Source organism: Mastigoproctus giganteus, chromosome 12 (assembly GCF_048544385.1).
Source record: "Mastigoproctus giganteus isolate SK-2022 chromosome 12, ASM4854438v1, whole genome shotgun sequence".
Classification (NCBI taxonomy): Eukaryota; Metazoa; Arthropoda; class Arachnida; order Uropygi; family Thelyphonidae; genus Mastigoproctus; species Mastigoproctus giganteus.
The window spans coordinates 18,645,975-18,663,141 of NC_143586.1; the positions used below are offsets into that span (position 1 = coordinate 18,645,975).

The 17,167-nt window shown below is 38.3% G+C and overlaps 1 protein-coding gene across 1 annotated transcript in view; it reads left to right on the forward strand.

Annotated features, from left to right (window-relative positions):
* LOC150076751 (dynein intermediate chain 3, ciliary-like) overlaps window positions 1-17,167 on the forward strand; it is a 115,092-nt gene that overhangs the window by 23,856 nt on the left and 74,069 nt on the right. The window contains exon 4 of the mRNA XM_090386639.1: window positions 11,113-11,249. Coding sequence (XP_090242765.1) covers window positions 11,113-11,249 — 137 coding nt within the window. The remainder of the gene's footprint in view (window positions 1-11,112; window positions 11,250-17,167) is intronic.

Sequence of the window (17,167 nt, forward strand, 5' to 3'; positions counted from 1 at the left end):
TGTTCGTTCAAAATACCTGTCCAGCTGAGCCTTAAACTTATTTAGGCTATCAACCTCCACCACAAGGGATGGCAGTCTGTTCCACCAACCACAGAGTTGATACGTTGCTCTGGGGTTGCTGTTTCCCATGTGTAGTACTTTACATTTGTCAATGTTAAACTTCATTTGCCACCTCTCAGCCCATCTGCTCAACCTTTCCAGATCCTGTTGCAGCAGCATAGTGTCAGTAGTGTCCTTGACAACCCTGCCAACCTTTGTATCATCTGCAAACTTGGACATTAAGCTTGATATACCATCATCAATATCATTTATAAATACAGAAAACAATAATGGACCCAACACTGAGCCCTGAGGGACTCCACTAATAACATTAGTCCACGATGAGCAGTGTCCATTGATTACCACTCTCTGTCTTCTCCCCCTCAACCACCCCTCTATCCATAGCAGCAATTTGCCTCCAATGTCACACTGCTCTAATTTGTGCAGCAGGCTTCCATGTGCAACAGTATCAAAAGCCTTTCTAAGATCCAAGTATATAATATCAAAGTTATTCCCTGCATCCAGTTCTTTTGTGACTGCATCATAGTATCCAATCAAGTTGGTCAGGCAAGACTTCCCCTTAACAAAACCATGCTGTGTCTGAGCTATAACTGAAGTCTTGTCTAAATGATCCTGCAGTGCTTCTTTAACCAGTGCCTCCATTAATTTTCCTGGAACAGAAGTTAAGCTCACAGGTCTATAATTACTTGTGTCAGCCTTTGATCCTCCTTTGTGAATTGGGGTCACATTTGCACATTTCCAGTCTATGGGTACCTCCCCAAAGTCCAAGGAAGCTCTCATAATTATGGCTAAGGGTTTGCTTACTTCCTTTGCTGCCTCCTTTAATATAACTGGATAGATCCCATCCACCCCGGGGTGCCTTTCTGGTGTTTATCTTCAACAGTTTCTCCTCCACTTTACTCCCAGTTATTTCAAGATTCTGTAGCTTACTGCTAGAGTTGAATACACCTCTGGCATTCCCCTTGCTGAATAACTCCTCATGTGTGAATGTCGATGCAAAATATTCATTTAGTTTGTTAGCTACCTGAGCAGGATCTTCAACAGTTGACCCATCAATATCAAGTGGACCAATCTGATTTATCCCCTTCCTTCTAGAGTTTACATAAGTAAAGAACTCTTTGCTGTTTTTCTTTGCATCCCTTGCCAAGGATTTCTCGTAATCTGCCTTCGCCTGCCTAACCTCCTTTGTAACTTGGTTGCATATCAACTTGTATCTATCATAGGCTTCTGTGTCATGTGTTAATTTGTAAGTATCCCATGCATTTTTCTTCTCTGCCATATGCCTCATTAGTTCATCAGACATCCATTTTGGCCTAAACCTTGAACAATATTTCTTAGTTGGTATGTAAAGCCTAGTAGCTTCCAAGATATGTTCTTTGAATGCTTCCCATTTTGAATTTGCTGTTGATAACATCATCAGTTGGTCCCACTGTATAGAATTTAAATACTGTCTCAGTCCATCGTAGTCGCCTTTACGGAAGCAATAACCCTTCCCTTTACCCCTAATGGTAGTTACCTCTTTCAGTAAATCCCACTTCAGCACACTGTGATCACTGCCACCTAGTGGTTCATTTATCTGCAGATTCTTAATGCATGAAGAATCACTGCTGATAATCAAATCAAGAGTATTACTCCCTCTAGTTGCCTCCCGAACATGCTGATGTAGAAAACAATCATCCAATAAATCCACAAAAGCCCTGCTAGTGTGTGAGTAACCAGCCCCCAAATTCCAGTCAATATCTGGGAAATTAAAATCTCCCATTATAAGACTCTCTGATTTACTGGCCCACTCTATTTCCCTGTACAGTTCCTTATTATACTCATCAGAGTCATTAGGCCTATAGCACACTCCTACTCTCAATTTTGATCTCCCAATGCTTATGTCACACCAAACTGACTCAACACTGCACTGTCCAGCGATGTCGACTGGCTTCACTTCCTTGGTTTTTATGTGTTTCTTAACTAATAGCATAACCCCTCCCCCCTTCCTATCCTGTCTATCCTTTCTGTAGACATTGTACTCCCCAAATTGCAGTTCTGCATCCCTTATATCTGTGTGACACCACGTCTCTGATATCCCAACAATATCTGCCTTTGATGTTTTGAGCAATACCTCAAATTCATCAAATTTATTTACTAAACTCCTAGCATTGGTGTACACGCAAGTATACCTGCACCTGTTTCTATTCTTAGCTACCCTAACACAACCCATGTGTTTACTTGTACTGCAATGGCTCCCAGCAGTCTCTGAAATACCATGCATCTTGTTTTTCAGGCTTCTGCTCATTCTAATAGAAGCAGTGCAAGAATCTCTTTCACCTCTGCCAGTGGCTACTGTCAATTTATTGGTCTTTGTCTCCCCCAAAGCTAGCAGTTTTCCGACCCACCTAACACTGCCTCGATAGCATCAGCAAATATTCTAGCACCCTTTCTATTTAAGTGTATCCCATCCCTGTAGAAGCAATCTCTCCTGTTAACAAGTACAGTCCAGGCTGAAAAAAATTCTACCCCTTGAGCCTTGCACAGTCTTTCCAGGGCCGAATTGATCGACAAGGAACATGAGGACGAGATGAGGAACATGAGTCTTGGAAATTTCCAGGCTGCTGCTCATTTCAATAGAAGCAGTGCAAGAATCACTTTCACCTCTGCAAGCGGCTGCTGTTAATCTATTAGTCCGTGTATCCCCCTCATCTAGCAGTTTTCCGACTCACCTAACTCTGCCTCAATAGCATCAGCAAATATTCTTGTACCCTTTCTATTTAAGTGTATCCCCTCCCTATAGAAGCAGTCCCTCCTGTTAACAAGCACAGACCAGGCTGAGAAAATTTCTACCCCTTTAGCCTTACACAATCTCTCCAGGGCCGAATTGATCGACAAGTCTCCCATCATATACTCCTTCCTATCGTGTCTGGGCAGAATTGCAGACACTTTCAGTTTCAACCCTAACTCATGGCTTTTTTTCAACATTGACCTGTATTTGTTAAATAATTCAGCCAGTCCCCTACTCTTGATATTATTAGTGCCAACTTGTACAACAATATTACCTTTTGTGCCCTTAAAAGATGATATCTGCTCTTCAATGTCATCAACCTTTGTCCCTGGTAGACATCCTGGTTCTGTTCCAGCTATCCTTTTTGCACAATATGTTCCCTGTTTCTCTGACAACAGAGTCACCAACAACTAGTTCCTTTGGGAGCAGCGCATTCTGCCTCGGAGGTTGCTGCTGTGTTGTGTGATGTGCAAGCTCTGATATTAATGTGGGCAGCTGAGAGCTTGATGGGCCCCTCAATTTAAATCCTTCAAGGGCATCCACCCTGTCCTTCAATCTCTTATATAGGACCATAACAACGCTGAGTTGGTGCCTGATTTCCTCACACTTGTTACATCGCACAAAGCCACACAAATTCCCCTTGGCAATATCATGTCCCATTCCTGATTGTTCCACAAACATCAAACAAGCAGTACATTTCAAAAGACTGTGATTCAGAGGACAACCACCACCCTCAGTTCTCCCCCGAGCCACAGCACTCCCAATAGCTCGAGCCTTTTGCTTTGCTGGTCTGGTCTGAGTCATGATTTTGATTTAATATCAAATAAAATTTCAATTTCAATAAAAAATATAGCCCTAACTTATATCCCAATGCAGTTATAACATTATATGTTTATATATTTTATATATTTATTTATATATATTTATATTTATATATATTTCAGTATCAAGTATTATCTACGAGTTATGTTATATGACTTTTGTAACTCTTTCCAAGTTTTATGTATTAATTTATAATGTTATATTTGTAAAGTCTAAATCGTTATATGTATTTAGTTAAAAAAGTACAATTTAATTGACAATAAATTTTAATTAGATTAATAAATTTTGCTGATTAAGCTAACAGATTTCTAATACAGTGCTATGTGTTTCGCTATCTAATTATACATTAAACCTTACGCTATCTAGTTCTGGATATACGTATCTTATAACAATGGTGGCAAGTTATGAATAGGAAATCTACTCTAAGTATTAGTGTAGATTTCCTATTAATACTTAGTGTATACACTAAGTATTAATTAACTTTCAAAATCGCTATCTAAATTCAAAATAAACCACAGAGCTTGACTAGGTCTATAAGCTACTTATAGAAAATAATTTAATATAACAATTAAGTCAATAAAACGGCTAAATATAATTAAAAACTTAGCATTTGCGAGAACTGCAAAATCTTGTCCAATATGTGGATTGGATACCATTACCGATACTAAGTAATAACCTACAAAATCTCTATCTAAGTTCAAATTAAACTAAGTATCATAACTAGGAATATAAAGCTATTTCTAGAAAATAGATTAATATGCCAATTTAAGTCAATAAAACAGCAAAAATTTAAGAAAAAATTAACTGAGGCCATAAAAACTTCACCCGCATGGAGCAACTCTCGTTCCTAGCAGTCCTGTGTTAGAGCAAAACCTTGTTGTGGAAGTACTGTGTTGTGCGAAGATTGCTGCAATTTATCAGTCGTGTTAGAACAAAACCATGTTGTAGAAGTACCGTGTTATATGGGGGTTGCCTGTACTTTGGTTGGTCTAACTTCTAACCTTTCTTGGCTTAAGTATGTCACAAATATTGCATTATCTGTATCCATAGAAATTGGATAAATGTGGCAATAAGGATTTGACCGTAATGACATTAAGAGCAGGAGATCTGCACAAATGTATTTAACAAGTACAGGTCAGTGTTGAAAAAAAATCAAGAGTTAGCATTAAATTTGAAAGTGTCTGCAAATCTGCTCAGACACAATAGCAGGTAGTATATGAGAGAGCCTTGTCGATCAATTTGGCCCTGGAGAGATTGTATGGGATTGTATTTGGCCCTGGAGAGATTGTATGGGATTGTATTTGGCCCTGGAGAGATTGTATGGGATTGTATTTGGCCCTGGAGAGATTGTCAGTAGTGTCCTTGACAACCCTGCCAACGAAGGTTGGCAGGGTTATCAAGGACACTACTGACACTATGCTGCTGCAACAGGATCTGGAAAGGTTGAGCAGATGGGCTGAGAGGTGGCAAATGAAGTTAAACATTGACAAATGTAAAGTACTGCATATGGGAAACAGCAACCCCAGAGCAACGTATCAGCTCTGTGGTACTACACTGACAGTGGTAGAGAATGAAAGGGACCTGGGGGGGTGGTTGTGCAGGCAGATATGAAGTTCTCTGAGCAGTGCAGATGGGCTGCAAGAGTAGCTCATGGTGTATTGTCAATGATATATAGGAATTTTTCTAGCAGGGATAAGGAGGTGATTATTCCCTTGTATAAGGCAATGGTCAGGCCACACCTAGAGTACTGTATACAGGTCTGGAGATCTCATTTCAAAAGGATGTAGAGCTGCTGTAATGAGTACAGAGAAGGGCAACAAGATTAGTGAATGGAACAAAGGGGTGCTCTTACAAAGAAAGGCTTAAGTTTTGCAAATTACAGTGTCTGGAGACTAGGCACCAGCGAGGTGATCTGACAGAGGTGTATAAAGCCTTGAATGGTTTGAGCATGCTCAATGCTGATGGGATTCTTCCTCTTGCTCAGAATAATCACCTGAGAGGGCATACATTCAAATTGAGGAAAGACAGATGTAGGATAGATGTGCAGAAATTTGCCTTTAGCCAGCGGGTGGTTGGTTGGTTGGTGGAACAGACTTCCATCCCTTGTCGTGGACGTTGATAGCCTAAATAAGTTTAAGGCTCAGCTGGACAGGTATTTCGAACAAACAGAGGGGTGAAGTGGAAGTGTTTTTTTTTTTTTTTTGGCTGTTGCTGCATAAGCTTGCTTTCTCAAATGCCTCTACTAATGTTAATGCTATAAGGCTCATGGGGTAGAATTTTTCTCAGCATGATCTGTGCTTATTAACAGGAGAGACTGCTTCTACAGGGACGGGATACACTTTAATAGAAAGGGTGAAAGCATATTTGGTGATGCTATTGAAGCAGTGTTAGATATGTTGGAAAACCGCAAAACTGCTAGCTTGGGGATACACAGACTAATAGATTAGCAATAGCCACAAGCAGAGATGAAAGCAATTCTTGCTCTGCTTTTTTGGAATGAGCAGAGCAGCCTGGAAAGCAAGGTGAGGGATTTCAAGGACTGCTGGGAGTTATCATGGAACAAGTAAATGTACAGGCTGTGTTAGGGTAACTAAGAATAAGAACAGGTGCATGTTTACCTTTGTTCACACCAGTACTAGAAGCATAGCAAAAAATTTAATGAATTTGAATGATCAAGACATCAAATTTTATATGCTTCTTAATTAAGAAGCACATAAAATCTAAGGCAGTGCATCCAGTTGATATGGGTGGACAGTGCAGTGATGAGTCAGTTTGGTGTGACATAAGCACTGAAAAAGCAAAAATGAGAGTAGGAGTGTGTTATAAGCCTAATGACTCTGATGAGTCATTAGGCCTATAATACACTGACACAAAGAAATAGTGGGCAAGTAAATCAGAATGTCTTATAATGGAGGATTTTAAATTTCCAGATATTGACTGGAACTTGTGGGTTGGTCATTCACACACACTAGAGCAAAAATTTTGTGCATTTAGTAGATGCTTGTTTTCTGCAGCAGCATGTTAGAGAGGCAACAAGAGGAAGCAGTACTTTTGATCTGGTTATCAGCAGTGATTCTTCATGCATTAAGAATCTACATGTAAAAGATCCACTAAGTTGCAGTGATCATGTACTAATGTGGAATTTAATTAGAGATATAGCTACTGTCAAGAGTAAAGGGAAAGGCTTTTTGTTTTCGTAAGGGCAACTACAGTGGTCTCAGATAGTTTTTAAATTCTATGCAGTGGGACAAAAATGATGTTACCATCAGCAAATTCTAAATGGGAAGCATTCAAAGAATTAATCATAGAAACTACTAGGCTTTTCATGTTAACTATGAAATATGCCAAGGTTTAGGCCTAATAAACGTTAGGTGAACTAATGAGACTCGTAGCTAGAGAAGAAAAATGCACTGGATGCATATAAATTATCAGATGACACAGAAGCCTATGGTAGATATAAGCTAGTCTGTAATCAAGTCACAAAGGAGGTTAGGCATGCTTAGGTGGATTATGAAAAATCTTTGACAAAGGATGCAAAGAAAAACAGCAAAGACTTCTTTACTTCTGTAAACAGTAGAAGGAAGGGAATGAATCAGGTTGGTCCACTTGATATCAATGGTTTGACTGTTGAACCCTGCTCAGGTAGCTGGGAGTGACAGTAACTGAATGAGTATTTTGCATCTACATTCATACATGAGGAATCTTTAGGGAAGTGATGGCAGAAGTTTATCAAACTCTAACAGGGAGCTAAATGATTTTATAATAACCAAAATTTTGTAATAACTAAAAGATTTTATAATAAAGAGGAAAGTGGAAGAGAAATTGTTGAAGTTAAACATAACAGAGGCATCTGGGATGGATGGGATATATTCAGTTATATTAAAGGTGGCAGCAAAGGAAGTAAGCAAGCTCTTAATTATGAGACCATTAATAATTATGAGAGCATCCTTGGATTCAGGGAGGTCCCCACGGAATGGAGATGTGCTAATGTATCCCCAGTCACAAAGGGGGATAAAAGGGTGACAGGAATAATTACAGACCTGTTAGTTTAACTTCTTTCCAGAGAAAATAATGGAGTTACTGGTTAAAGAAGTAATGCAGGACCATCTAGGCAAGATTGCAAGTTATACTTAAAACACAGCATGGATTTGTTAAGGGGAAATCTTGTTTGAGATGCAAATATACATGCATGTGTTCTTACTCTTAGTTACCCTAACATGTATTCATGTTAGGGTAACTAAGATGTATTCATTTGTTCCATGATGACCACAGCAGGGCCTGAAATCCCAGACACTTTGCTTTCCTGGCTGCTGCATGTACCAGTAGTAACAATGCAAGAATCACTTTCACCTCTGCCTGCATCTCTTGTTAAACTATTAGCCTGTATATCCCCCCCCCCCAAGCTGGCGCCTCCGTAGCCAGGTGGGAAGGAGCAGCGGCACACATTCTTGATTAGACCGGGGTTCGAGCCTGTCACCACCAAATACGGAGGATTCAGAAAGGTCAGGGAATGACCACCGCATATCCCGGAGCAATATGGCCTTAGTTGCTAATGCTCCTAAAAGACAAAAACCCCCAAGCTAGCAGTTTTTCACTCTGCCTATCACTGCCTCAATAGCATTAGGAATTATTCTTGCACCCCTTCTATTCAAGTGTATCCCATCTCTGTAAAAACAAGTCTCTCCTGTTAAGAAGCACAGACCACGCTGAGAAAAATTCTAACCCATGAGCTTTGCACCTTCCCTGCAGGGCTGAATTGATTGACAAGGCTCTCAACATATACTCCCTCCTATCATGTCTGCTCAGAATTGCAGACACTTTCAAATTCAATCCTAAATCTTGACTTTTTTGCCAACATTGCCCTATACTTTTAAGTAAGCCCTGAGATCTCTTATTCTTAATATCATTAGTTCCAACGTGTACAATAGTATCACCTTTTGTGCCCTTAAAAAATGATAATCTGCTCTATAATGTCATCTACCTTTGCCCATGGCAAACATACCTGGTTGGGGCATTATGGCCATGTTGCCCTTGTGCCATAAAGCCCGCAAACATACATACATACATACAACATACCGTGGTCCTATGCTACCTATCCTTCTTGTTCAACATATTTCCTGTTTCCCTGACAGTAGAGTCAGTGAAAATAACTAGCTGCTATGGGACCAGTGCATTCTGCCTTCAAGATAGCTGCTGTGTTGTCTGATGCATAAGTGTGAGCTCTGGTATTCAGTTGGGCAGCTGAAAGCTTGATGAGCCCTCATTTTAATTTCTTAAAGGATATCTACCCTACTCTTAAAACTCTCATAAATGCCATCAGATGGCACTTAATTTCTTCACACACACAAATATATCTTCCTTGACTGGATCATGTCCTATTCCAGAAAGTCTGCAAACATTTCACAAGTTGCACATTTTTTTAGGCTGTGATGCATTGGAGAATCATACCTTCGGTACTTCCCTGAGCCACAGCACTCCTGTTGCTTTGTTCTCTAGTCTGGAGCATGATTTCTGTTTAAATACAATTTAATTGATTAACAATGAAAATTTATAAGATTAATTAATTTAAATTGATTAACAACGAAAATTTATAAGATTAATTAATTTAATTGATTAACTGACAATACTACACTAAGCTAATGGATTCCTAAATGCAGTGATATGTATTAAACTATCTAGTTTTAAGTAAAATAATGGAGTCACTGGTTAAAGATGCATTGCAGGATCATCTAGACAAGACTGCAGCAATAATCCAGACAGAGCATGGATTTCTTAAGGGAAAGTCTTGTCTGACAAATTTGATTGAATACTATGATGTGGTTACAAAGGAATTAGATGCAAAAAATAATTTTGATATCATATTCTTGGATTTCAGGAAAGCTTTTGACACTGTTGTGCATGGAAGATTACTGTACAAATTGGAACAGTATGGTATTAATGGTAAGTTGCTACAATGGATAAAAGGGTGGTTGAGTGGGAGAAGACAGAGATTAGTAATCAATAGATGCTGCTGTTCGTGGAATAATGTTATTTGTGGAGTTGCACAGGGTTCGATGTTGAGTCCTCTGTTGTTTTGTATATTTATCAATGATATTTATGAAGGTATATCAGGCTTAGTGTCGAAGTTTGAAGATGATACAAAGGTTGGCAGGGTTGTTAATGACAGTAATAGCAGTGTGCTACTGCAACAGGATTTAGAAAATTTGGGTAGATGGGCTGAGAAGTGGCAACTGAAGTTTCACATTGACAAATGCAAAGTACTACATATGGGTGGAAGTAACCCCAGAGAAACATACCAACTGTGTCGTACTACACTTAGAGTGGTAGAAAATGAAAAAGACCTGGGAGTGATTGTACAGTCAGGTAGGAAGTTTTCTGAGCAATCCTGACAGGCTGCAGAGCAGGTCATTGGGCTTTGTCAATGATATATAGGAATTTTGCTAGCAAGGAAAAGGAGGTAATTATCCCTTTGTATAAGGCAATGGTCAGGCCACGCCTTGAGTACTGCGTACTGGTCTGGAGGCCTAATTTTAGGAAGGATGTAGAGTTGCTTAAGCATGTACAGAGAAGGGCAACAGGATTGGTCAGGGTCCTCTAACCAAGAAAGGCTTAAGTTCTGAAAATTGCAGTGGCTGGATACTAGGTACCTACAAGGTGATCTGATTGAGGTGTATAAGACCATGAATGGGTTGGGCACGCTGAATTCTGATGGGATGCCTCTTGATCAGATTATGAACCTGAGAAGGCATAAATTCAAATTGAGCAAAGACAGTTGTAGAATAGATGTGTGGAAATTTGCCTTTAGCAAGTGAGTGGTTAATTGCTGAAACAAACTTCTATCTGTCATTGTGGAAGTTGATAGCTTAAATGAATTCACGGAGGAACTGGACAAATTTTTAGAGGGAATGGCTGTGTGAAATTGTTTTTTTTTTTTTTTTTTTTTTTTTTTTTTGTCTGATGCTACATAAGCTCATACTTATGCCTCTACTACTACTACTGTTTTCCCTTACACCCTGAAGTTCAAGATATATGTTATGCTATAACATAATGATTGCAATGTTAAATTAGTTATATCCTTGCAAAAAAGTAAAAATTCCTTAGATAAAAAATATATGCCCAACAAGTGATTAGAAAGTTTGAGTTACTTATTTATCGCAATTAAAACCCTACCATTCCTCTGCATTACTACTTACATGACTGATCTAGCTACTTACTTAAGTTTAATATTGGGGAAACTTTGCTTTACTATTTATCTTCAGATTTATTTTCTGGACCAGCTGTTTAAGAGAAGCTTGCCAAATTCTGTAACTGTATAATGACTAAAATAATAAATAGAAAAGCTGTATTAATTATGACAAATTTATGTTTATTAAAACTTCAACTGTTACCTAAATGTTTTGATCAGTATGAAATAATTTACCTACTTTTAGGTAATCCTCTTTGTGTGTAATTTTTTTCAGAGATTTCAATCCTATCAAAAGAGGTGTTTCACATATCTCATGGTGCCCAGAAAGTTACAATAGACTTGCCGTGTCTTACACATATGTAGAAACTCAGCAAAACCCTGAAAACGTGGACTCTTATATATGGGATGTTGGTAATATATTACTACTTACTTAATCGTTGCAGCACAATTTTTTTTTTGAGTTGTTATAAATAATAGTTTTTGTGTGCATGTTAACTATAACTAGCCAACTATAACCTATAACCTAGCTAACTATAAATATTTAATTTGTGTTTTTATTCTATCAGTTAAGAGGAATCACAAGAAGAAAGAGACAAATCTGTAGAAATGTTGTGATTAACTAGTTTATAGATTAATTCTAGTCCAAACTAGAGTTTGAACAGGCTAAGAGTAGAAAACTTGCTTCTTGCCCTAATGGTAGCCCAAGCAGCATTCTGGTCTCTTGCCAAAGCTATTGGCCGCAACTTTTGCCCATCTCTGCTCCCACCTCTGTCCAAACCAGATGGTTCTGTTGTCACTTCAGCCAAGGATAAAGCTGACCTGCTAGCATCCCATTTTTCTTCCAACTCATGTATTAATGATCTTGGTAAAACACCTCCCACCATTCCCAACACGCTCCATTCAATGCCTCCTGTGGTCTTCCATCAAAAGGATGTCAGAAGGATTTTGATGAATCTTGATGCTAAGAAAGCTTCAGGTCCCGATGGTATTTCTTCTCTTGTTCTCAAAACCTGTGGTCCTGAACTTACTCCTATTCTTTGCTGCCTTTTTTCACTTTCTTATTCCAAAGGTGTTTTTCCTTCTGCTTGGAAATTTGCTCATATCCAGCCAGTTCCTAAAAAGGGTGACAAATCCCTCTCATCCAATTATTGTTCCATTGCAATTACTTATACTCTTTCTAAAGTAATGGAGAAATCAATTAATCGCCAACTCTTAAACAACCAAGAAACCTTCCGTCTGATCAACGATCGCCAGTATGGATTCCGTCAGTGTCGATCCACTAGTGATATTCTGGTTTATGTTACCCATTTATGGACTAATTCAATGGAAAGGTTCGGTGAAACACAAGTAGTTGCTCTTGACATCTCAAAGGCTTTCGATTGTGTTTAGCATAAAGGTCTTCTAAACAAACTTCCATATTATAGTTTGCCAACTGTTTTTTGTAATTGGTTATCGAGTTTTCTCTCTAATCGCTCACTGAGAGTGATGGTAGATGGCTCTCTGTCTTCTAACTTTTCCACTAATGCTGGTGTCCTCCAAAGTTCAGTTCTCTCGCCCACTCTTTTCCTATTGTATATTAATGACCTTCTTCCATTGACTGGAAATCCTATCCATAATTTTGCCGATGATAGCACATTGCATTCCACTTTCCATTTTGAGAAACCTTGCCCTGCTCAATCAGCTTCAACTTCTGAAATCTTCTACTAATTCCTTAAATGCTGATCTTCAGGTAATTCTCCAGTGCGGCAAAGACAACTTAGTTGATTTCAATCCTTCTAAAAGCCGACCGGGCTAGCCGAGTGGGTAAAGTACCTGCCCGGCAACCCAAAGGTCGCGGGTTCGATTCCCGCCTCGGGCTTGGATCAAAGTACTGCAAAAACCTTGGGAGGTGCAATATGGCCACAGAAGCCGATGCGCCAACAACTACCAAATCAAAAAAAAAAAAAAAAAAAAAATCCTTCTAAAACTCAGTCTTGTCTTATATCTTGCAAAAAGGATTCTTCTGCTCCTATGCTTATCTTTGGTGACACCGATTTCTAGGCAAAATGGTATATCTCTTTTGGAAATTACCCTGACCTCTAATCTCTCTTGGTGCAAGCACATTAAAAATATTGCTTCCTCTGCATCAAAAAAACTTGGTTTTCTCTTTCGCTCTCGGCGTTACTTTTCTTCCAAACAGCTGCTCACTCTGTATAAATCGCAAATCCGCTCTACCATGGAATATTGTTCCCACATTTCGGGTGGTGCCCAAATGTGGGAACAAAAGATTCTGAAAATTTATTTACCTTTTTTTATATGATTGAAGATTTCAGTGAAGGGGAACTCATTTCACCATAATACCATAATGTAAAAACCCACAGAATTCCAGTTATTGGTATTATTGCAAATGCAATAAGATTGAGTTTACAACCCGTTTTCACGATACCTCCATTTATTCCTACGGGATGCAAAATATGTTTCCATGATTTTTTTTAAGTTTGCTCTGACCGGCAAAAACTTACGTAGAGTTAAATTTCCGTAAGTCGAGTACAGGTAGTTCTCGACTTTACGAGTTAATTCGTTCCCAGCACGCGCTCATAAAGCGAAAACTCGTAAAACGGGAATTTATTACTCATAAACATAAGGTTAAAAATAGGGGTTATGTTCTCAACAATGAAATTACTTAGCTAATTAGTTTATGTTTAAACAATGTTACTGTTATTGTTATTTTTTGGTTTTTAGGAGCATTAGCAACTAAGACCATATTGCTCCGGGGATATGCGGTGGTCATTTTCTGACCTTTACGCATCCTCCGTATTTGGTGGTCACGGGCTCGAACCCCGGTCTAATCAAGAAGCGTGTGTTACGCACTGTTGCTCCTGCCCACCTGGCTGCAGAGGTGCCGTTTAAACAATGATTGATTTATCGAAAGAAATTAAAACGTAGCCTGTAAAATCAAGCAAATTATAATAATAGAGAAATTATTTACGACTTACAAATGTTAAAGAATGTTTATTCTTCGTCATCATCGACTAAATGCACACTCATTGATCACTCATTATTGGCTCGGTACTCGTTGGTTTGTTGCACAAGGAATCGTCTTCTTCAGAAATGTTTCAAGAGGCGTTTGTTTCCAAGATAATCTTCTCTTTTAATTAGAAATTTCATGATTGCATGCATAAGCATTTTTTAATAGCACACACAAATTTCAACTAACACAATTCGCGTGGAGTAACAAGTTTACGAAGCTTAAAAAAAAAAAGGAATGAAGAGAAGATTCCGAAGATTTATTTATGTTTTTTATACGATTGAAGATTTCAGTAAAGGGAAAACACATTTCACCATAATAACGTAAAAAACCACACAATTCCAGCTATCAGTACTTTCGCAAATACAAGAAGATTGAGTTTACTAACCATTTATTAGGCGCCTCCGTAGGCGGGAGCAGCAGTGCGTAGCACACGCTTCTTGATTAGACCGGGGTTCGAGCCTGTGACCACCAAATATGGAGGATGCGGAAAGGTCAGGGAATGACCACCGCATATCCCCGGAGCAATATGGCCTTAGTTGCTAATGCTCCTAAAAACCAAATAACAAACAATAAACAAACTACCCGTTTATAATTGATTGCAGTAACAGAAAAGCCCAATAAAGCGGAAGGTGCAAATCGTTTTTATTGTTTTATGGTAGTTCCAGAAATGTGCTTTAGAAAAATATCACAAAGGCATTTAAAATTGATTCTTATAACAGAACATATGATAGTGAAGAAAGTGTAGTGCATTTTAATGATTTGAATTGGTAACTAATACAATTTACAAAACACGCTCACGACCTTTTATAAGGCCTTAAGGTCAGCTTGTGACCTAAAAATGAAATTATAGAGAAATAAATAGCTTAGTTATACAGCGAAAATTTCAACTTCCAAGATATTGAAACAAATTATCAAAAAACAATGTGTTATTGGGTGCACATTACATTGCCACATTATAGCCTTAGTTGCTAATGCGCCAATAAAACCCAACCAACCACATTACAATATTTTAACGATACGGTGGTGTCTCTGGAACCGATTAATATCGTAAAGTGTGGTACACTGTATTGTATAGCTATGCACGTGGTTTGGAATACATTATTATGAATGTTTAACATTCATTTTTTGCAATTAATGTTCATATTTTCAATTTTTTTATACTTGATACTTGGGTAAAAAAACTTGTAAACCCAGGAACTCGTAAAGTGAAAACTCGTAAAGCGAGAACTGCCTGTATTACATAAGCCGGGGAGTGGCTGTATAACCAAAAATTCATAATATTTTGTTGGCCCACTCCTTGCTTTGATGACTACTGCACATCATCGTGGCATCTACTGGATAAGGTTCCGAATGTATTCCTGGAAATTTTCATGGTACAAAACATGGATTAATGTCTCCTGCAGCTCTCTAAGTATTTTTGTTTTCTTTTGCATTACTGAAACACCCATTTTGTTCCAACAGTTTTCAACTGAATTGAGGTATGGACTGTTCCCAGGCCATGTTATTGTGCAAATTGATATATCCTTCAACTATTTTTGCACCTGTGGACAGTAAAGATTGTGAAATAATTTCATTTATTTAAGCAAGAGTGTGACGTTTCATGAATTTAAAACTTTTGCAAATTTTATGAAGTTGTATTTATGGTTTTGGTTCTGTGACATGGAGCAGAGTCATCCTGAAAAATGCAATTGGCAACATCCTTATAATGGTCTCTGATTGTGAGAAGTAATTTTGGCTCAAGAATGTCCTTGTACACCTTAGCATTCACTTTGCTCTTCACAAATTCAAAATGACCAACTCCTCTATGTGAAATACAGCCCTATATTATTTGAGATACAGAATGTTTCACTGTGGCAATGACACAGTTGGGATGAAATTCTTCTCCTCTTCTTCTTTGTCTAACAGTCTGCTGGCCATCCGAACCATGCAAATTGAACTTTGATTCATAAGAGAAAATAACAAAAATTCTACGAAAGCAGTGATTTTTTTTCCACTGGTTCTCAGACCAACTAGCATGCTCTTTTGCCCACTTTAGATGCCAAACTTTCATTTTTTGCACCAAAAATGGCATTTTCTTGGGTGATGTGCTACTAATCCCAATGAGAAAATGCATCTGCATACTGTAACAGTACTTGCGTTTACTCCTGTATCCTCCTCCCATGCTGTTTTGAGATCTGTTGATGAGGATTTTCTGTTTTGGTTACACAGATGGTCCAGAAATCTGTCCTGCTGCTGGACATGCTGCATGTCCAGTGTCCATGCTGCGTTCATGGACATCCACTTTCTTTCTGTTTAGAATGACAGTATCTGATAATTTTTGTAATAAATGTGCCACTGTTGACTGATTACAGTGAATCCTTTTAGCTATTTAATGAGAAGAATATCCTTCTATATTCAATGCAGCAGCGACACTTTTCCTACGTGGTTAATTGCAAAAACTTGGCCATTGCAACAGCACAGAATACTGTGCATATACGCTGGTGTATATGCTGTGTATATACTGCTGATAGGGTGATGCAATCATGTATGGCATGTGATATCTAAAAGAGCTTGATAAAGATGGATGATGCACTTAGGTAATGGTATTACAAGAAATGTATGATATACTGCCAAATTTCACAGAAATTTGGTCAATTTTTTGAGCACCTCTGTAGGCAGGGCAGAGCTGAAGAGCATAAATGAGGAAAGAGACTTGCGTGTTTTGATATATGCAGACATCAAGGTTAACATACGTATAAGTATGCTAATAGACTGATTTTTTTTTATGTAATAAAACACTTTCATATCATGGCACGCTATAGCCACAGCAGCTTGTGCACCATTAAACACACACACACACACACACACACACACACACACACACACACACACACACACACACACACACACACACACACACACACACACACTTTCATATCATGTGAATAATTCAAGATAAGTTATTAATATAAGTTAATTAAACTAAGATTGCTGCTTGACTGCTCATGCAGCAGTCTTAATTTGACAACCATGGAGTAAGGAGCTGTTATCAGCTCATGTATTGGTTCTGATGACAGGATCCAGCAAAGGCCTCAAAATAACACTTTTGTATCCAATTTACTATAATTAACAAAAGCCCAGGGCTTCCTTGTACCATATGGCTAATTAGATTGTAAGCACCTAAACTAACTTTGAGTTATTCATGTGATATAAAAGTGTTTTATTAATAATTTATGGATAATCATCACACATCATTTTTCTTAAATTATGATAGATTGGATGTCAGGAAGTTTATATTTGGTCAGAGCATTGTTTACCACTGGAATAAATTTCCTTCCTG